The sequence below is a fragment of the Malassezia japonica genome, chromosome 7 (assembly GCF_029542785.1).
Source record: "Malassezia japonica chromosome 7, complete sequence".
Lineage (NCBI taxonomy): Eukaryota > Fungi > Basidiomycota > Malasseziomycetes > Malasseziales > Malasseziaceae > Malassezia > Malassezia japonica.
The window spans coordinates 182,803-201,901 of NC_083376.1; the positions used below are offsets into that span (position 1 = coordinate 182,803).

The 19,099-nt window shown below is 62.8% G+C and overlaps 14 protein-coding genes across 14 annotated transcripts; 7 read left to right on the forward strand and 7 right to left on the reverse strand.

Moving 5' to 3' along the window:
• Positions 1-256: 256 nt before the first annotated feature.
• Positions 257-585, reverse strand: MJAP1_003588 (uncharacterized protein; the record flags this gene model as incomplete). The annotated part of the gene is made up of 2 exons (XM_060267514.1): positions 257-398; positions 434-585. 2 exons carry the CDS (start codon positions 583-585, stop codon positions 257-259), a joined length of 294 nt encoding a protein of 97 aa, XP_060123497.1.
• An 847-nt stretch (positions 586-1,432) lies between these two features.
• On the reverse strand, positions 1,433-1,761 carry MJAP1_003589 (uncharacterized protein; the record flags this gene model as incomplete). Its single annotated transcript, XM_060267515.1, has 2 exons — positions 1,433-1,574; positions 1,610-1,761. 2 exons carry the CDS (start codon positions 1,759-1,761, stop codon positions 1,433-1,435), a joined length of 294 nt encoding a protein of 97 aa, XP_060123498.1.
• Positions 1,762-2,605: 844 nt separating this feature from the next.
• MJAP1_003590 (uncharacterized protein) lies at positions 2,606-2,935 on the forward strand (the record flags this gene model as incomplete). The annotated part of the gene is made up of 2 exons (XM_060267516.1): positions 2,606-2,760; positions 2,794-2,935. The coding sequence occupies 2 exons, from the start codon at positions 2,606-2,608 to the stop codon at positions 2,933-2,935; spliced, it is 297 nt and encodes a 98-aa protein (XP_060123499.1).
• A 363-nt stretch (positions 2,936-3,298) lies between these two features.
• Positions 3,299-3,940, reverse strand: MJAP1_003591 (uncharacterized protein; the record flags this gene model as incomplete). The annotated part of the gene is made up of 2 exons (XM_060267517.1): positions 3,299-3,391; positions 3,647-3,940. 2 exons carry the CDS (start codon positions 3,938-3,940, stop codon positions 3,299-3,301), a joined length of 387 nt encoding a protein of 128 aa, XP_060123500.1.
• Positions 3,941-4,140: 200 nt separating this feature from the next.
• On the forward strand, positions 4,141-5,000 carry MJAP1_003592 (uncharacterized protein; the record flags this gene model as incomplete). The annotated part of the gene is made up of 3 exons (XM_060267518.1): positions 4,141-4,167; positions 4,190-4,609; positions 4,632-5,000. The coding sequence occupies 3 exons, from the start codon at positions 4,141-4,143 to the stop codon at positions 4,998-5,000; spliced, it is 816 nt and encodes a 271-aa protein (XP_060123501.1).
• A 13-nt stretch (positions 5,001-5,013) lies between these two features.
• On the reverse strand, positions 5,014-6,189 carry MJAP1_003593 (8-amino-7-oxononanoate synthase; the record flags this gene model as incomplete). The annotated part of the gene is made up of 1 exon (XM_060267519.1): positions 5,014-6,189. One exon carries the CDS (start codon positions 6,187-6,189, stop codon positions 5,014-5,016), a length of 1,176 nt encoding a protein of 391 aa, XP_060123502.1.
• A 26-nt stretch (positions 6,190-6,215) lies between these two features.
• VAM6 (Vacuolar morphogenesis protein 6) lies at positions 6,216-9,012 on the forward strand (the record flags this gene model as incomplete). Its single annotated transcript, XM_060267520.1, has 3 exons — positions 6,216-6,291; positions 6,314-6,323; positions 6,348-9,012. 3 exons carry the CDS (start codon positions 6,216-6,218, stop codon positions 9,010-9,012), a joined length of 2,751 nt encoding a protein of 916 aa, XP_060123503.1.
• A 396-nt stretch (positions 9,013-9,408) lies between these two features.
• APE2 (Aminopeptidase 2 mitochondrial) lies at positions 9,409-12,123 on the forward strand (the record flags this gene model as incomplete). Its single annotated transcript, XM_060267521.1, has 1 exon — positions 9,409-12,123. The coding sequence occupies one exon, from the start codon at positions 9,409-9,411 to the stop codon at positions 12,121-12,123; it is 2,715 nt and encodes a 904-aa protein (XP_060123504.1).
• Positions 12,124-12,476: 353 nt separating this feature from the next.
• On the reverse strand, positions 12,477-13,018 carry MJAP1_003596 (uncharacterized protein; the record flags this gene model as incomplete). The annotated part of the gene is made up of 3 exons (XM_060267522.1): positions 12,477-12,676; positions 12,699-12,818; positions 12,841-13,018. 3 exons carry the CDS (start codon positions 13,016-13,018, stop codon positions 12,477-12,479), a joined length of 498 nt encoding a protein of 165 aa, XP_060123505.1.
• A 96-nt stretch (positions 13,019-13,114) lies between these two features.
• SHP1 (protein phosphatase regulator) lies at positions 13,115-14,344 on the forward strand (the record flags this gene model as incomplete). Its single annotated transcript, XM_060267523.1, has 4 exons — positions 13,115-13,173; positions 13,196-13,939; positions 13,971-14,189; positions 14,212-14,344. The coding sequence occupies 4 exons, from the start codon at positions 13,115-13,117 to the stop codon at positions 14,342-14,344; spliced, it is 1,155 nt and encodes a 384-aa protein (XP_060123506.1).
• Positions 14,345-14,460: 116 nt separating this feature from the next.
• MJAP1_003598 (uncharacterized protein) lies at positions 14,461-15,611 on the forward strand (the record flags this gene model as incomplete). Its single annotated transcript, XM_060267524.1, has 2 exons — positions 14,461-14,490; positions 14,694-15,611. 2 exons carry the CDS (start codon positions 14,461-14,463, stop codon positions 15,609-15,611), a joined length of 948 nt encoding a protein of 315 aa, XP_060123507.1.
• Positions 15,612-15,724: 113 nt separating this feature from the next.
• Positions 15,725-16,448, reverse strand: VPS21 (Vacuolar protein sorting-associated protein 21; the record flags this gene model as incomplete). The annotated part of the gene is made up of 2 exons (XM_060267525.1): positions 15,725-15,849; positions 15,872-16,448. The coding sequence occupies 2 exons, from the start codon at positions 16,446-16,448 to the stop codon at positions 15,725-15,727; spliced, it is 702 nt and encodes a 233-aa protein (XP_060123508.1).
• A 78-nt stretch (positions 16,449-16,526) lies between these two features.
• On the forward strand, positions 16,527-18,128 carry ssr3 (non-specific serine/threonine protein kinase; the record flags this gene model as incomplete). Its single annotated transcript, XM_060267526.1, has 1 exon — positions 16,527-18,128. One exon carries the CDS (start codon positions 16,527-16,529, stop codon positions 18,126-18,128), a length of 1,602 nt encoding a protein of 533 aa, XP_060123509.1.
• A 365-nt stretch (positions 18,129-18,493) lies between these two features.
• On the reverse strand, positions 18,494-18,937 carry RPS16 (40S ribosomal protein S16; the record flags this gene model as incomplete). The annotated part of the gene is made up of 1 exon (XM_060267527.1): positions 18,494-18,937. One exon carries the CDS (start codon positions 18,935-18,937, stop codon positions 18,494-18,496), a length of 444 nt encoding a protein of 147 aa, XP_060123510.1.
• Positions 18,938-19,099: the final 162 nt, after the last annotated feature.

Here is a 19,099-nt window from a genome sequence, read left to right on the forward strand (position 1 = left end):
CCACGGGAATTTCTTTCTCGAAAGAGAGGGTGTGGGATCGGTCGGTCGGGAAATATGTCCCATTGCCCGTCCGTCTCCGTTCCAACGCCCACGTTCCCCTAGGGGGGCTACCTAGAGCCGCTGTTTTTCGTGGCGCTCCCTCAGAACGCCTCCGGCCAACATATACAAAAACAAATCATGAATTCCTGCGTAGCTATCCATTTCTAGCCGTTGCTCAGGGGGTCCATGTCATGGACACAACATGATCATATAAAAGTTAACCGACGCAGATTTCCTTGAGGAGGTCAAGGAGGTCGCCAACGAGAGGAATGGCCTTGCCAATCTGGTCCTCGGTAGCATCAAGGCCCTTGAGGAGAGGCTTGACTTCGGGCACGATCTCCTCGAGAACGTTGTCAAGGCTGAGTTAGTACAACCACGAAAAAAAAATACGCACACGCCAAGGAGACCACCGCCGCAGGGCTTGCTGCTGTTCGAGCGGCGCTGGAGGCCGGCGTCAGCGACAACAGGGGCCTGCGCGGCAGGCGAGGCCATGGCCACCGAGGCGGCGACAACGGCAGTAGCGGCAAAGATGCGAGTGAACTGCATGTTTTGAGAGGAGGCTTCTTGAAAAAGCTGAAAGGAGCTTGGAAAGAGCGCTTGAGATGGGTTCTCGACCAGCTCAACTGCCTCTCTTTTATGCTCATCAAGATGAGTCTTATCTTCCCAGACACGCCATGGCTGTATCGACGTAATGAGAGCTACTCTGGACCAGACGTTTTTCCGAGAATAGTTTGACAGGTGCAGCGAGATGGTGCAGCCACTTTTCGATCACCTCTGAATTGAGGGAATTATGGCCTTCAATGCTAGTCGCCAGCACCTCATTCGTGCATGCGTCGGCGTAGCCTTACGATAAAGTAGCTCGGGCCTCCACACGAGCTCGATAAGGAGGCGGCGGCTCTGATTGACACTATCTAAGTGCTCCACATCGGAATAATGCCGCTGATAGGCCATGTCGAATGGCGGGTTTGCGCTGCATGCCATGCATATGAGGCGATATGCAAGGGCATGGGCGAACTTTCTTACGCTTACGCACTTCGTATCTTATTAACGCGTTAATGTAGAAACGCGTGCGTTTCCAAATATAGAAAACGTTTCTTGTCACCTAGGAACAGACCGGGGGTGACAAGGATCGGCACGATGTTCGGACTTTTCGGATATCCCAGCACGCAGCTCGGCTCGAAATACTCGTTTGGTGCTCGTGTGTGTCCATCTAAAGAGGCATCTTTTGGGCGCACGTATAGAACGTACCATGCCGTCTATAAGGTCGGAGAACCCTATCCTATTCCCTCCGACAAAACACATACACTCGTATAACATAAAACTCATGAATTCCGGTGTAGCTACTTGTGCAAGCCGTTACGTAGGGTCCATGTCATGGACAACTAGAGAGCGTTTAACCGATGCAGATCTCCTTGAGGAGGTCAAGGAGGTCACCAACGAGAGGAATGGCCTTGCCAATCTGGTCCTCGGTAGCATCAAGGCCCTCGAGTAGAGGCTTGACTTCGGGCACGATCTCCTCGAGAACGTTGTCAAGGCTGAGTTAGTACAACCACGAAAAAAAAATACGTACACGCCAAGGAGACCACCACCGCAGGGCTTGCTGCTGTTCGAGCGGCGCTGGAGGCCGGCGTCAGCGACAACAGGGGCCTGCGCGGCAGGCGAAGCCATGGCCACCGAGGCGGCGACAACGGCAGTAGCGGCAAAGATACGAGTGAACTGCATGATGGAGCGGTGGTTGCTTGAAGAGCTTGTCAAGGAGCTTGAGGAGCTTGGGGCTTCAACTAGGGTGCTTTTATGCTCTTCCCACAGAGCTTATCATCTGTATGTCCTATCGTGACAGCAATATCGTGACGCGACGCTTCCGTCTGTATTGTTTATCCGAACGTATCCCAGCATCGTTGCATTGCGCCTCACGTTGCATGCTGTCAGGGCACTATTACCGCATCGGTATTTTTTCACAGCTTATCGGCGAAAATGGATCGCCAGTGAGATTATGCCGCTCGGACTCCGCCCGAACGGACGTGCGCGAGCTCCTGGGGAGGAACACGCTCCGAGTCACCGCTTACAGCGCTACCTAATTTGGCAGAGCTGCATCGAAATGGCGTCAACAACACATATCCTGTCAGATAACACTTTCTCATCTCTATCATCTGAGTGCTGCGTAGATTTTCCGAATTCGTCCGTAGTCACTAGCGAGGCCATGGCCGGAATCGGTTCCGATAAGGATGCGCCGGTCCCAACGCATGTGGAGGCCCGATCGGCGTTATGCTCGTGGAGCCCCTCACCTAATCTCGCCGAATAACAAGCAGCGATGTCAGCCAAGTTTCTTATCGGGGATAAAACGGCTCAATAAAGTACAGGAGTAGAACTTGAAGCATGAGCGCCAAAGTCACGGCGAAACCATCTGGTCCAGTGTAGCCTCCTGAGACAAGGCGGCGTCGCAATGAGCGGCACCTGTACATGATAAGCACCATTTTGAAGAGCATAAAAGCAGAGAAGTAAGAGCCCCGACATTCTCATCAAGCTCCTTCAAGCTCTCAGCTCCTCAAGAAGCCTCCTCTCAAACATGCAGTTCACTCGTATCTTTGCCGCTACTGCCGTTGTCGCCGCCTCGGTGGCCATGGCCTCGCCTGCCGCGCAGCCTCCTGTTGTCGCTGACGCCGGCCTCCAGCGCCGCTCGAGCAGCAGCAAAAGCTCTTGCGGCGACGGTCTCCTTGGCGAGTACGTATTTCCTCGTGGTCAAACTAACCCTAGGCTCGACAAGACGCTCGAGAGCATCCTCCCCGAGCTGAAGCCCCTGCTGGAAGCTGTTGACGCTACTGAGACCGAGCTCGGCAAGGCCATCCCCCTTGTTGGTGACCTCCTTGACCTCCTCAAGGCGATCTGCATCGGTTAAATGCTTTGTTGATGATGAGCTTATGACCTGAACCCTACGTAACGGCTTGTACAAGTAGCTACTTTGGAATTCATGGTGATATGGTTGAAATACAGGGCAGGTCGAGCATCTGCCCTCTCGGACCTTGGGTCCAGTGCACGGATCGGGAGGACCAGTAGCTCACTGGATCGGCTGGATTGAAGCACGTGGTGGTAAAGCAGCCTGAGGTCTGTGTGGAGCACCAAGAGCGAGGCACTGAACAGCAAGCACCAGTGCAGAGGCGATCGGCTTGGCACAGATTAGCGTATAGACGAGGTGCGAGACGTCGATCCTTCCTTTTGTCGTATCGCCGGGATGCGATCGTGCACCCGGTGCGCCCTGCATTTACTCCAATAGCCCATCCAAGACTTGGATAATGCGCCGCTGCATCGCAATCGCATCCGTATCTTTAGTTTCAAAGAAGGAGGGGATCTCCAGCTAGGTGAGCAGTGCGTCGTACCTCTTCGAGTCTTTGCTGTTGGTCGTGCTGCATGGTATCCCAGCGCCGGAGCGCTTCCCAGACCCATCGGGCATGAGTTGCTTGTAGCCGCGCGCCGCTGTGTAAGCCAATTCACGTACTCGGCACCCCGTAGTTTTTCGCCGTCGCTTCCTATCAGCTCGGCACGCTCGGTCGCGAGTCTCTGCTCCAGCGCGTATTGGGCCGCTTTCATCTGGGTGAGACCTTGTACCTACTCTCTTCAGCTCAGCAATAAACACTGGATCTCTTGCCTTTTCCGTGACGATCGGCAGCGCATCGGCGAACCGCATTGTGCGTAAGTCCTTGGCCGGGGCCTTGGGTTCCGACTTTTCCTCGAAAACAGGTTTCCACGGGTCGTACGTCTCGTTCTGTTGTAAAAACGCAGGGCGCTTTGGATTGCTGGCCCATGGCCGCTGTGTTGCCGACGGCTCAGGGCGTGGCTGCTCCGGCACTTCGTCCTGCTCCCGGAGCTTGGCCAGCAGCGCCCGTACACCACCTGGGTCGTCCATTGTGGAGCCTCCACTTGGCCTAATTCGAAGAAAGTGCCCCTTTTATGCCATCCACACAAGGCGGACGCCCCGCGAAGCGCCGGCGGCAAGAAGGTGGTGAGCACCAGCGCCACCGCACGCGACTGGCCACGGTCCTCGGCACGCCCAATGTAAGTGGCGTTTTCATGTCCTGTGCGCGCGGGAAGGAGCGGAAAGCCGCGATGGAGCTGGTCGATGTGATGGACGAGGTACGTCCTGATGCTTACGTAGCACTGCCGCGCGCTGTACGGCACCGGCGATGCGCCCGTTGTGGACGAAGATGATATGGATGCGCTGAGGAATGGAGCGCCGCCCGCCGCGGCGCCTCCTCCTCCGGCCGCCGACGACATTGAAGCGCAGATCCGCGGCGAGTTGGCTCAGCTGCGTGCTCCCAAGACGCGTTCGACGCGCCTCGTGTCCCTCGAGACGGACACCGAGTGCCTGTGTTTTATCAAGTGTGCGCCGCCCGTGGATGCAGGGCGAGTCATCCGGCGCGTGTTGGAAGACGTTGAAAAGACGGGCGAGTCGCGTTCTCGGTTCGTCCAGCGCCTCGCGCCTGTCAACACGCTCTGCCGCGCCGAGACCGAGGCGATCCGGACGGCTGCGACGCATGTCCTGCCGCGTTTCTTTACGTCGGAGCGCCCGAGGACGGTGCGTCTCGTTTCTAACGCAGTATCGTATTGAGCCCCGTATCCGCTCGCACACTTCGCTGTCGCGCGACACGCTCATCCCCCTGATTGCCTCGTGCATCCCCGACAATGCGGCGCACCGCGTGGACCTCGCCAATGCCGAGATTGTGATTCTCGTCGAGGTGCTCAAGAATGTGTGTGGAATCGGTGCGATGGAAGACTACGAGCGGCTCGGCAAGCTCAATGTCCAGACGCTCGCGCAGCGTGCCCAGAACCTCGCACCGTCGCGTGTCGGCGACGGCAAGGCGAAGAAAGACGAGGACGCGGCGGAGCAGGAAAAGGTCACCGAGACTCTTACGCACGACGTGCCTCGGGCGGCGGATGCCGAGGTGGAGAGCGCACAAGACCCCTGAGCTAGGCGTATACCTATAGAACTGCCCTTTTTGCATTCCACTGCGCGATGGCTGCAGCGAGCGCATCGATTTCCGCATCCGTGTTGTGCGTATGAATACATATCCGCACGCGCTCTTCGCCGCGTGGGACGGTGGGGTAGCAGACGCCGCGCACGAGGAACCCTTGCTCTTGGAGGAAGGCTGCCATGGCCTTGGCGTGCGGCGTGCGGTACGGCACGATGGGCGAGGCTGGCACTCGTTCGTGCGGCGGCGCATGGCGTCCCAGTGCGCTGTACATGCGCCGTGTCCGTGCATGCACCACGTCCTGGCGCACGCTGTCCTTGTCCAGGATATCGAGCACCGCGTCGATCGCAGCGACGCTCGGCGGCGCAAGCGACGTCGAATAAATCAGCGGGCGTGCATAGTTCAGGAGATATTCGCGCCAGAGCGGCGGGCACAGCACGGCCGCGCCCGCACACCCCAGCGCCTTGCCAAAGGTGACGAGGCGCACGGCGACGTCGTCGTACCGTCCGAGCGCCGCGACCAGGCCGCTCCCTTTTGCCCCATACACGCCGACCGCATGCGCCTCGTCTACCAAGACGCACTGACGCTCGTAAGGGACATGCTTTTGTAGGACAGCGATGAGCTCGTCGAGGCAGCACACGGTGCCGTCCATGCTGTACACGCTCTCGAGCGCGAGAAAGACATTGCCTTCCCGTGCCATGCTCCCCAGGACGCGGTCGAGATCGCGCGGGTCGTTGTGGCCAAAGGACTGGCACGCCTTTGCGCGCGACGCCCGCATACCGTCGTGCATGCTTGCGTGCACCAGCGCGTCGTACACCACGACGTCGCCCGGCTGGGGCAGCGTCGTGAGGAGCGACACGTTCGCGTCGTACCCGCTATTGAACAAGAGCGCCGACTCCCCATGAAAGTGCCGCGCAATCCGTGCTTCCAGCTGCGTATGCTGCGCCGAGTCGCCGTCCAGCAGGCGGCTTCCAGTGCTGCCCATCGCGAGGCGCTGCGCCGTGATGCGCTCCACGAGCCCCGCGCGCCCCTCGCTCGATCGCGCGATCGAGAGGTAGTCGTTCGACGAAAAGTCGGCACACTTTTCGAACCGCGCCGCAGTGTCCGCGTCGCCGAGGAGCAGGTGCCGCCGCGTCCCGAGCGCCTCGCGCCGCCGCAGCGCCGCTGCGAGCTGCTCGCCGAGCATGAATGCTGACAAAACATCTCCACACCATGATGGACGGCGTCTTTGCGGCGCACGCCGCGGTGCGTGCGCTCCCGGACGGGGCGAGTGCGCTGGCGTGTACCGGTAGGTTCTTAAGCTAATGTAGATGAGACGGTGTATGTCGGGACCGCGTCTGGAAGCGTCGCGTCGTACGCTGTGCCGGCCACCCAGGAGTGGGCCGGGCCGAGCACCCAGACAGTGTCGCGGCGGAGCGTCGAGCAGGTGGTGCGGGTGCCGCGCACCGACTACCTCGCGCTCGTGTCCGACGGGTGTGTGATGCTGTGGGACGAGAAAAGCAAGCCGGTGCGCCTGCCGCCGACCAAGACGGCCAAGGCGGTGGCCGTCGGGACGTGGACCGAGTCGGCAGCGCGCTCACGGCGCCGGCCGCGTGCCTCGCGTGCGGTCGGCCTGCGGGGCATGGACGAGATTGCAGAGGAAATGCAGTCGCCGGGCGGCGTCGTGCACGTATCGATGCTCGCCGTCGCCTGCCGGCGGCACCTCGTCGTCTACCGCTGGGTCGACGGGGTCTTTTGGGACCAAAAAGAGCTCGGCCTGCCTCATGCGCCGCTCACGCTCGCGGTGCTTCCTGGGCAGGGGATCTTTGTGGGGTGCGCGGTCGACGACTACGTCCGCGTGCAGGTGCCGTCCGTCCATGCGTCGACCGCCGCCTCGTTGCCCCAGCGCAGCGCGGAAACCGGCGCGACGGCGCTCGTCGTGGGCGACTGGACCGACGACAGCGAGTGGCCGGTGTACGCAGTGACGATCCCCCCGTCGCTCGCGCCGGCGCCCGAGCCCGCGCGGGGCTGGGGCCTGATGACGCGCCGTCCCCCGCCGCTGCTGCTCGCCCTCGATACCCATGTCCTTGTGGGGCTCGAGCAGTGCGGCGTGCTTGTGGATGGCGTGGGCCGCGCGCGGCGTACGCCGCAGCTCGCGTGGGACGCCCCCCCGCGGGCGATTGTCGATGCGGCGCCCTACCTGGTGCTCGTTCCGAGTTCCGGGGCGCACCTTGCGATCCATATGCGCAATACGCTGCGGCTTGTGCAGACCGTGCCGCTCGACGGCGGCAGCGAGGCGCGGATGCTGGCCGCGAGCGGCGCGGCGGTGTACGCCGCGCTGGGCGGGCGTGCTGCGCTGTCGCTCCTGGCGCTGCGCTCGCGCCCGTGGGCTGCGCAGCTCGAGGATCTCGAGCGCGCCGGCGAGTACGACGAGGCGCTGACGCTCCTCGACATGCTGGACGCGAAGCAGCTGCCCGACGTCGCTTCCCGCCGCGCCCGCATGCAAGGGCTGGTCGGCGTGCAGCGCTTTGAGCAAGGCGAGTACGACGCGGCGATGGACCTCTTTATCGAGGTCGACATGAACCCCGCCAAGGTCCTTGCGCTGTATCCCCCCGAGATTTCTGGCGCCCTTGCACGCGGCTCTGGGGCGTGGCGTGCGCTCTTTGGCGCGCAGCAGAGCGTAGGCAGGTCGGACGAGCGCGAGACGCCGCGTGCGGCGCTCGATGCACTCGCGCGCTTCCTCACCGACCGCCGCCGCGTGGTGCGCCCACTTGTCGCGCACCTCTCGAGTGCCTCGTCGCAGGAGCCCCGCGCGGCAGAGGCGCTCCTTGCGCTGCCGATCAGCCACACGGCGCTCGAGACGCTCGACGAGGAGCAGCTGATGCTCGTCGCACAGCTCGTCGACACGGCGCTCTTCAAGACATTTCTGCATACCAAGCCGGCGCTCGTCGGGCCGCTGTGCCGTGTGGACAACTGGTGCGAGGTGCGCCAGGTCGAGCGGCTGCTCAAGGCGCACGGCATGTCGCAGGAGCTCGTGGCGCTGTACCGTGCCAAGAGCATGCACCGCGAGGCTCTGGCCCTGCTGCGTGAGCAGGCGCAGGACGCACACGGCGAGGACAAGGTGCGCCCGACGATCGAGTACCTGCAGGCGCTCGGGAGCGACGACGTGGACCTCGTGCTGGAGTACGCCCACTGGGTCCTTGCCGCGGACCCCGTGCGCGGCATGGAGATCTTTACGGATGCGTGCCGCCTGCCGCGGCTGCGCGTCGTCGAGGACCTCGAGGCGTTCGACCCTGCGCTGTGCATTACCTACCTCAACTACCTGCTGAGCAAAGACGAGGGCGAGCCGATGCTGCATACCAAGCTCGCGCTGCTCTACCTGCAGCAGTGCCAAGGCAAGGAGGGCGACGCGTACCAGGCGCTGCTCGACCACCTGCACACGTCGACGCAGTACGATGCGCGCGCGCTCCTCCCTGCGCTCCCCCCCGCGCCCGCGTTTGCCGCGGCGCACGCCGAGGTGCTTGGGCGCCTCGGGCGCCACGACGAGGCGCTGCACCTCTATGTCGTGCACCTCGAGGACCTCGCGGCGGCCGAGCGCTACTGTATTGACGCGAACGCGCCCAGCATCTGGATTATGCTGCTGCGCCTCGCGCTCGAGCACTCCGAGGACCGCCGCGCGGCGCTCGGCCTGCTTGCGCGGCACGCAGCCGAAATGCCGGTCGACGACGCGCTTGCGCTCCTGCCCAAGTCGTCCACGGTACGCGACGTGCAAGAGTACCTGTGCAAGGCGCTGCGTGCCCAGGCGTCGGAGCGCAGCACGCTTCAAGTCGTGCAGCACGTCGCCGAGCGGCGTGCCGACGACGTCGGCGACGCGCTGCGCAGCAGGCAGCAGCGCCATGTGCTCGTCGCCGAGTCGCGCACGTGTGCGCAGTGCCAGCGGCGGCTCGGCAATGCCGTGCTTGCCGTGATGCCGGGCTCGGGCAAGACACTGCACTACTACTGCGCGCACGAAGGCAAACGGCTTCGATAGTCTCTTGTAGGCCGCGTCCGTGCACCTCCACATTGCCGGCCGAGCTCGTAAAAGCGCGTGACGGCCCGGGGGTGGGCGCTCTCTTCAAACGAGTGCGTATCGGCGAGTGACTAATGCAGATGAATCAGGTGCGCCGTGCACCGATACGATCGTTTTTTGCCCGTTTATCGCCTAGTGTAACTCCGTGCATTCGTAGATACACGAGCTCGGCCTATACGCGACGCGAGCTTCTTTCCAAGGTGCGCACGCTTCGAAATGCGTTTCCCGACAGCTGCTGAACCCGGATCCTCTTCGTTTGTTCTTTCGCTTGTTCTCTTCTTTTCTACTTTTGTGTGGCAGAGAGTTTTTGTTCCCCTCGGCTTTCCCTCCATTACGACCCCTGGACGTTTGGCCCCGATGAGCACTTCGACCGACGGTTCGCAGTGGTTCCGCCTGCCGGCGGACGTGCGCCCTGCGCACTATGATCTGACGATCCTTTCTGATCTCGACCTCCTCGACTTCCAAGGTGCTGCGGACATTTCGCTGACGGTGCTGCACCCCACGCGCAAGCTCGCATTCAATGCGGGCAAGAGCCTCGAGCTGAGCGACGTGCTCGTCTCGTGGGACGACAAGCAGGAGCGTGTGAAGCCTGCCGTCGACTCCGAGCACGAGCGCGCGACGGTGACGCTGGGCGAGGAGCTCCCCAAAGGCGCGCACGTCACGCTCACTGCCGGATTCCGCGGCAAGATTGACGATAGCATGATGGGCTTCTACCGCTCCTCGTGGGAGCACGAGGGCCGCAAAGGCAACTATGCTCTGACGCAGTTTGAGCCGACGTCGGCGCGCCGCGCATTCCCGTCGTGGGACGAGCCGGAGCTGAAGGCGACGTACACCGTCCGCATGCTGCACCGCGACGACACGACCGCGCTCGGCAACATGCTCGAGGCCAAGAGCGTGGCGCTCGATGCGGACGGCGTGCGCGACGTGCTCAAGATCGATGCGCTGCACTACACCGCTCCCAAGCTCGGCCACGGCCAGTGGAAGCTGACCGAGTTTGAAAAGACGCCCAAGGTCTCGAGCTACCTCGTGGCGTGGGCCAACGGCGAGTTTCTGCACATTGACGGCGCGTTTACCTCGCCGCTGACCGGCAAAAAGGTGCCACTGCGCGTCTACACCACGCCCGAATACATCCACCAGGCCAACTTTGCGCTCGAGGTGAAGGAGCGCGTCCTGCCCGAGTACGAAAAGGTCTTTGACGTGGCGTATCCCCTGCCAAAGCTCGACACGCTCGTCGCCGCCGACTTTGACGCGGGCGCGATGGAGAACTGGGGCCTGATCACCGGCCGCACCGGCATCTTTTTGTACGACGACAAGAGCGGCCTCGCCGGGCGCAAGCTCACCGCGAGCGTGCAGAGCCACGAGGTGGCGCACATGTGGTTCGGCAACATTGCGACGCTCGCGTGGTGGGACAACCTGTGGCTCAACGAGGCGTTTGCGACGCTCATGGGCGAGAACATGATCCTCGACCGCGTGTTCCCCGAGTGGAACTCGGCGAGCCAGTTCATCACCGACCACCTGAACCGTGCGCTGGAGCTCGACGGTAAGCGCTCGTCCCACCCCATCGAGCTGCCGCTGCACGGCGACAGCGTCGAGGACGCGATCAACCAGGTCTTTGATGCCATCTCGTACTCCAAGGGCGCCAGTGTCCTGCGCATGCTTGCGCAGATGGTCGGCCCCGACACCTTCCTGAAGGGCGTGAGCATCTACCTGAAGAAGCATCTGTACGGCAACACGGTGACGCGCGACCTCTGGGACGGCATTTCCAAGGCCTCGGGCCAGGACGTGAACAAGATCATGTCCAACTGGATCCTCAAGCAGGGCTTCCCGGTGGTGACCGTGACCCAGGACAAGGACGCGATCCACGTGCGCCAGAACCGTTTCCTGTCGACCGGCGACCCTACCCCGGAGGAGGACGAGACGCTGTGGCACATCCCGCTCGCCCTCAAGACCGTGTCCAAGGACGGCGCCCAGGTCGACTGGGACCTCGTGCTCGACCAGCGCGAAGCCACGATCCCGCTCAAGGACGCCGAGCACAGCGTCTGGAAGCTCAACGCGGACACGATTGGCGTGTACCGCGTGGCGTACACGCCCGACCACCTGCGCCTGCTCGGCGAGGCGGCCGCCCAGCCCCACTCGCCGCTCACCGTCGAGGACCGCGTGGGCCTCGTGAGCGACGCGTTCAAGCTCGCGCAGGCAAACTACTCCAAGACCTCGAGCTCGCTGGCGCTGCAGGAGGCGCTTGCGGGCGACTCGAGCTCGCTCGTGAACCTCGCCATGGCACAGAACCTCGGCACGCTCGCGAGCGTCTGGTGGGAGCAGCCGAAGGAGCTGCGCGACGGCATCAACAAGCTGCGTGCGTCCATCTTTGGCCCCCACGCGCGCAAGCTCACGTTCGAGTTCGGCAAGGACGACTCGAGCGAGCTCCGTGAGCTGCGCTCGACGGTGATCAGCGCCGCGGCGGCGGGCGGCGACGAGTGGACCATTGCGCAGATCAAGGAGCGCTTTGCGCCGCTGCGCGACGCGGGCGACGACTCCAAGATCCACCCCGACCTGCTGCGCACTGTGCTCAGCCAGTCGGTGCGCCACGGCGGCGAGGCCGAGTACGATGCCGTGCTGCGTATCTACCAGAAGCCGGACACGCCCGCGCACAAGATGTCGGCGATGATCGCGCTGGGCTACGCACCGACCGACGCACTCGTCCAGCGCACGCTCGACTTTGTGCTCAGCGGCGAGGTGAAGACGCAGGACATTATGTACTTCTTCAGCTCGCTCGCGGCGAACCCCAAGTCGCGCCGCGCGCTCTGGGACAAGGTGTGCTCCGACTTTGACCACCTTGTCGCGCGCTTCGAGGGCAACTTTTCGCTCGCGAACCTCATCCGTGCGTCGATCAGCTCGTTCTCGAGCGAGCGCGACGCGGACGAGATCGAGGCCTTCTTTACGAAGCACGACACGTCCAAGTTCAGCATGAGCCTCGCGCAGAGCCTCGACTCGGTGCGTGCACAGGCCCGCTGGCTCGAGGCGGACGCCGAGGACGTTGCGGCGTGGCTCAAGGAGAACAAGTACGTCGCATAGAAGACAAAGAGCAGCGGCCCAGGAAGAAGGCGCGCGCGTGCTACTCGCACGCGTTCGCCTATTTGGACGACGCCCAGAATTGGCCGTATTAGCAAAGCATCGGGCGTGACTGGCTGAAACGCCCAGCGACGGATGCTTCGACCGAGCGGCTTGCGCGCACTCAGGCGCGCGGCGCATCTATGTGACCTGTCCCTACGCCCTCTGGCGCATCTATAGAGCATGTCTGCGCGACGCTAGGACCAACGCCGCGTCCTAGCCGCCGTTCTTTTGACCCCGAATTCACCCCTTTGTCGTGCTTCCTTAAGCGATCGGTATCCGAGATTCGCTCTACTCATCTGCCTGCGGCTTCTGCGTTAGTCGACACCACGCACCTTGAAGAAGTGCGCCCGCCTCTCCTGCGAAGAACCCAGCAGAGGGCTCTCGGGGTCGAGCTTCTCGAGCGGCTTGGGCCTGATGAGCTTCTCGTTCAGCATAGTCGATCCGGCCGCCTGGAACGTGCCGAGAATGCCGCCCATACCCACACACGAGCCGGCCATCAGCGGAACAGAGCGCGCTGGGTAAGTTTGGGTACGTACAAGCAGCGCCGACGACAAGGCCGGCGGCGCAGCCGCCCGCAGCGCCGTTCCAGCCGTCTTCCTTGCGGCGGGAGTTTGCTGTGAAGGCGTCCGTGTACGCAAAGGCACCACCGATCATAGCTGGGTTAGCCAGGCGACATACTAAACAGGGCAATCGTGCCGCCCGTCCGGGTGAAGATACCCATCGCGCCGGCATGGTGCTTCTGGAGACTGTTCTGCACAGCGCTCACCAGCAAGCCCACCACGGCACCAGCCGAGCCGGCGTTGAAGGCGTCGCCCACAGGCGACCGTTGGTGGAACACGTGCGAGTCCGCGGTCATGGCAATGGTCGACAGCAAGGGGCGGCTCGGAAATCCTGCAAAGACATAATTCCCCGATCACCTAAACGACCCGTGCGCGGCGCGAGGAAAGAAGGTATGGACGACACCATTGCCCAGTTTGTGAACATTACCGGCGCTGCGCCGGAGGTTGCGCGGTACGTGCCCTATCTAACGCAGCTCGTACGTCGAATCGGCGAACGGCGACGTGTCGACCGCCGTCGCCTCGTTCTTTGATAGCGCCGAGGACGACGCTGCGGCGTCCGTGCCCGCTGCGCCTGCGGCTGCAGCCGCGCCTGCCGCCGCGCCGAGCGGCCCGCGGACGCTCGGCGGCGCGCCGGCGGCGGAAGATGCGCCGTGGCCGAGTACCAAGCCCGCTGCGCAGCCTGCGCGCGCGCGGGGTGGCGGCATCATGACGTTCAGCGACCTGCGTGGCCACAGCGCCGACGAGGAGCCGGACGACCGCGACCCTGTGAACCTCTTTGCGGGCGGCGAGCGCAGTGGCCTCAATGTCGAGAACCCTGAGGCGCGCCGCGGAGGCGACGACAACAGCCTCGTGAGCGATATCCTGTCCAAGGCCGCCACCGCGCACGGGCATGCGGAGCAGCCGGTGGACCTCCAAGGCGGCTCGTCGCGTGCCTTTACTGGCCGCGGCCACTCGATCGGCGGCGCTACGGTCGGCGAGGAGGCTCCGCCACCCGTGGAGGACGAGGAGGAGGACTCGAGCGAGGAGCCGGCCGTGCGCCACCTCACCTTTTGGCAGGACGGTTTCTCGATTGAGGACGGCCCGTTGATGCGCTACGACGACCCTGCGAACCAGGAGACGCTGCAGGCGATCAACTCGGGCCGTGCGCCACTCAGCTTGCTGAATGTGCGCTTTGGCCAGCCGGTCGAGCTGATGGTCGCGCGGCGCACGCACGAAAAGTATGTCCCTCCGCCCCCGCCGCCTGCGCAGCCTTTCGGCGGCTCGGGCAACCGCCTCGGCGCCCCTGCGCCCGCCGTCGCGGCCCCCCCGCGCTCCGCTGCGCCTCCTGCCCCCCCCCTCGGACGCGCCGGTGGTGAACGACTCGGAGCCTACGACGCAGATCCAAGTGCGTCTGAGCGATGGCCAGCGCCTGATTGCGAAGCTCAACACGACGCATACGGTCGGCGATCTTCGGCGCTACATCAATGCGTACGTATCTCTACTAACCCAGCCACCGCCCCGAAGTCGCTGGTCAATCCTATACGCTGCAGACCTCCTTCCCCCCCCGCCCTCTGACGGACGATGCCCAAAGCGTCGCCGACGCGCAGCTCCTCCACGCGGTGGTCGTGTTGAAGTTCACGTGATTAGCTTCCGGTCCGTTTGCAAATACCCACGTGCGACCTGCAGCGGCTGCACGCTGAAGCCACGTAGATGTGCCAGCACATAGGGCCGCGAGCCATTTGTCCAATTGTAGCCGAAAATGCCCGACTCGCATGCATTTAGGGCGGGCGTGCGGCAGAACAGCGGTGCCGCGGCCAATTTTCGGGACGCCAGGGGCCCAGCGCGCAGGGGACCGGGTCCGATCCGCAGCGCGGGTTAAAAATGGTCAGGCGCGCCAACCTTCTTACCCTACCCCTTCTTCCTGCTTGACAAAGTAGGTTCCCGCCGAGTGAAGCATACTAACACTAGATGTCTGACGCTAAGCAATCGAAGTCTCTTACGGGTTTCGCGACCGACTTCATGATGGGCGGTGTCTCCGCCGCCGTCTCGAAGACGGCTGCTGCCCCCATTGAGCGTGTGAAGCTCCTCATCCAGAACCAGGATGAGATGATCAAGCAGGGCCGTCTCGCCTCCCCCTACAGGGGTATCGGTGACTGCTTTGTCCGCACCTACCAGAGCGAGGGTCTCGCCTCCCTCTGGCGCGGTAACACTGCCAACGTCATCCGTTACTTCCCTACCCAGGCTCTGAACTTCGCCTTCAAGGACTACTTCAAGTCGATGTTCGCGGTGCCCAAGTCTGCTGCTTACATCAAGAAGCTCGGTGCCAACCTTGCCTCGGGTGGTGCTGCTGGTGCCTCGTCGCTCCTCTTCGTCTACTCGCTCGACTACGCCCGTACCCGTCTCGCTAACGACGCCAAGTCGGCTGCCAAGGGCGGCGGTGAGCGCCAGTTCAACGGTCTCATTGACGTGTACCGCAAGACCATCGCCTCGGACGGTATCGCCGGTCTCTACCGTGGTTTCATTCCTTCGGTCGTTGGTATCATTGTGTACCGCGGTCTCTACTTCGGTCTCTACGACTCGCTCAAGCCCGTTGTCCTGCCCGGTGACCTCTCGAAGAACTTCCTTGCCTCGTTCCTGCTTGGTTGGGTTGTTACTACTTCGGCTGGTCTTGCCTCGTACCCGCTCGACACCATCCGTCGCCGCATGATGATGACCTCGGGTGGTAAGGTGCACTACAAGAACATGTTCGACGCTGCCCGCTCGATCGTGGCCACCGAGGGTACCAAGTCGCTCTTCAAGGGTGCCGGTGCCAACATTCTCCGTGGTATCGCCGCTGCCGGTACCATCTCGGGCTACGACCACCTCCAGCAGGTCGTCTTCGGCAAGGTCTACAAGGGTGGCTCGGGATAAATTCCGAACCGCATGGCCCCATAGCGACCAGTTGGCCGATGGCTCGCTTTCGTCCACTAGTCGCTCCCTTGCCGTAGCTCCGTCAATCTATACAATAAAGATTGGCACACTATTTAACAGCAGCCGCCCAAACTCGGTGCGCCCGTGCTCTGTGCCGGTTGGACATTGACCACCTCGCTGCGTGCCCCGCCGGGGGCCGCGGCACTAGGCTTGACCTGATCGAGGGGGATGTGTTTCGCTGGGTTAGCAAGGATACGTACCAATCTCGGTAAAGACTTCCAGGACATGCTCGCCAGTCTTGGCACTCGTCTCGAAAAAGAGGAGGCCATTCTCTTGGGCGTACTGCTGCGCATCCGCCCGCTCGACCTCCCGCTCGACCGGCGCCTCGGAAGACTCGTCCCCATCCTCTGTAATCAGGTCGATCTTGTTGCCGACGAGCGCAATGACGATCTGCGGGCTCGCCTGGCGCTGCAGCTCCTTGACCCAGAGCTTGGCCTTCTCAAAGGAGGACGCTTTGGTCACATCGTAGACCACCGCACTCGCCTGCGCATTGCGGTAGTACATAGGCGCAAGGCTGTGGAAGCGCTCCTGACCCGCCGTATCCCAGATCTCGAATTTCACCAGGCGGTCCTCGAGGCGGCAGCGCTGCGTGAGGAACGCCGCGCCGATCGTCGGCTCGCGGTTCTCCTGGAAGTCATCCTGCACAAACCGGTGCACGACGGACGTCTTTCCGACAGCAGCCTCGCCCAGCAGCACAAGCTTCGTCTGGATCGGACGCACAGCAGCGTCAGGCGACGTGGCGTCCAGCTCCCTCCTCTCGGGCGTTTGGTGCGACATGGGGAAGGGTGGAGGCGGTGGGGCCACAAATATTTCCTCTTATCCCCCCACCCGGCCGACGCTTGACGACGCGACGCGATGTACTCGAACGGTGCGGGCATGCAAGGCGCGTACGCGCGCGGACAAGCCGCGCCGGCCCAACAAGTCCAGCAGGCACAGCAGGCACAGCAGGCACAACAGGCACAACAGGCCCAGCAGCAGGCGCAGCGGATCCGCACGCGCAACCACTACGATATCCTTGTCGGTGAGGGGTTCCGTGGCACGAAGCGCGACCGGCCGACGGACCGCAGCCTCCCCCCGTCGCTCAAGCGCCAGGTCAAGGAGAGTGCGCTGTATGCGGATCTGCAGCGCATCGAGCGCAATCTCGACTGGACGATTGCGCGCAAGCGCGCCGAGCTCATGGAATCGATGGGCAAGCCGCCGAAAGTGAAGCGCACGCTGCGCATCTTTTTGAGCAACACATGTGCGAACCAGCCCTTCCAGCTGGAAAAGAACAAGGAGGAGGCTGCCGAGGACCTGGACGACGAGGTGGATACCAAGAAGAAGGAGTCGTCGCAGGAAGAGGTCCCGTCGTGGACGATGCGTATCGAGGGGCGCCTGCTCGACCCCAGTTTCCGCTCGCGTGCCGGTGCCGCACTCTCGGCACAGGCGACTGCGAGCCGTATTGGCGCGCACAAGTTTAGCAACCTGATCAGGTCGTGCGTCGTGGAGTTTGTCCGCGACCCGAATCTGTACCCCGATGGCGGCCAGGGCGACGTGGTCGAGTGGCACCGTCCTGCGCCGTCGGTTGCGCCGCAGCCGCCAGTGCCGGGCACCGGTGGCAGCACCGCCACCGAGCACCCGCTGATCCACTCGGCAGAGCCCGCACTCGACGGCTTCGAGATCAAGCGCACCGGCAGCGTGCCGGTCAAGGCCAAGATTGTGCTCTACCCCCTGTATGTGCCGGAGCGCTACTCGGTCGCCCAGCCGCTTGCGCAGCTGCTCGACGTACAGGAAGAGACGCGTGCAGGCGTCCTGAATGCGCTGTGGGGCTACATCAAGACGCACCGTCTGTTGGACGAAAACGACCACCGCGTCGTGCGCCTCGACGCGCCGCTCCAGGCGCTCTTCCGCACGCCGACGATCAACTTCCACCACATACCCGAGGTCCTGCACCGTTTTCTGCATCCCCCACAGCCGATCGTGCTGGAGTACTACGTGCATACCGACAAGGCCGAGCACCGCCATCCGACCGCGTTTGATATCGAGCTCGAGATGGACGACTGGGCGGTGCGCACGCGCCAGCACAACGTGCTCGCGCGCTTCGACGCGAACTCTTCGACGAGCAACGAGATTGCGGCGCTCGACGAGCAGATCGCGCAGGCCGCGCTGACGATCCGCAACCGCTCGGCCGCACGTCAGTTCTTTACGTCGTTCGCCAAGGATCCGCAGCAGCACCTGCACACATGGATCGCGAGCCAGGCGCGCGACTTGGATACCCTGCTTGGCACCTCGCACGGCGGACGTGGCGCAGACGGCACGGCAGGGTCGGTGACCGACTTTAGTGCGGAAGAGATGCGACACGCCGACACGTTCCACGGCCCGTGGGTGAACGAGGCGGTGATTGTTACCGAGTCGCAGCGGCTCGCAGAGCGTCTGCAAGAGCTGCAGTCGGCAAGGCCACGGACGGAGGCTACGTAGAGAGTAGTAGAACAAGAGACGGGGAGTCGACCGCGGTTGCATTGTGCATGATGTCGGAGTCGCACCGTGCTCCAGTGCTCCAGTGGACCCGGATGCACCGCGTCTATCCATAGTGCAGCATCCCCTTTCTGATCACCCCAATTCACACACGCCTACCACACACTCAACACATCGTCGTCCCCTTTTATTTTCTTCTTCATACGCACACAAATAGGGTAAAGGCATATATTGCTCCTCATGCGAGGCTTTTATCCACTAGGCACAAGCCAGGTAGAGTGAGTAGGTTACAGAGCATACGACTCCATATAGCAAGGTAGCGTGACAAGCCATACGTCCCAAGCACTGCATCGCCAAGCGACCAGGATTTAACGGTACGACTTCTGGCGGCGCGCGCGGGCACCACGACCACCGAACTTCTTGGGCTCGCAGCGACGCGGGTCGGCAATCAGGAGGGTGCGGTCGTACGAGATGAAGAGCTGGCGGAGCTCGAGAGCCGAGGCAGCGTCGTAGTACTTGGCGTAGTACGCAACGAGCGCCTTGGCGATCGCCTGGCGGATCGCGTACACCTGCGAGGTGTGACCACCACCCGAGACACGGATGCGGATGTCGACGTTGGCGAACTTGTCCTCACCCACAACGAGGATCGGCTCAAAGGCCTTGATGCGCAGCGTCTCGGGCTGGATCAGAGCGAGGGGCTGGCCGTTGAGGCGGAGCTGGCCCTTGCCCTCCTTAGCGTGAGCGACGGCCGTCGCGGTCTTCTTCTTGCCGAAGCACGAAACGAACGGCGCGGCACCCTTCGATTCAGACATCTGCACGGTTAGTGACGCTCAGCGCGCCGTACGCACCTTGATGTGAGGTGATGATGAGAAAGGCCCGGCGGCTGCTGCCTTTTCGAAGCGCGCGCCTTCGCACGTGACAGGATTCGAATCGTACAGTTTCAGGTGCTGACTAATTTCGGCCGAAGAAGGTCG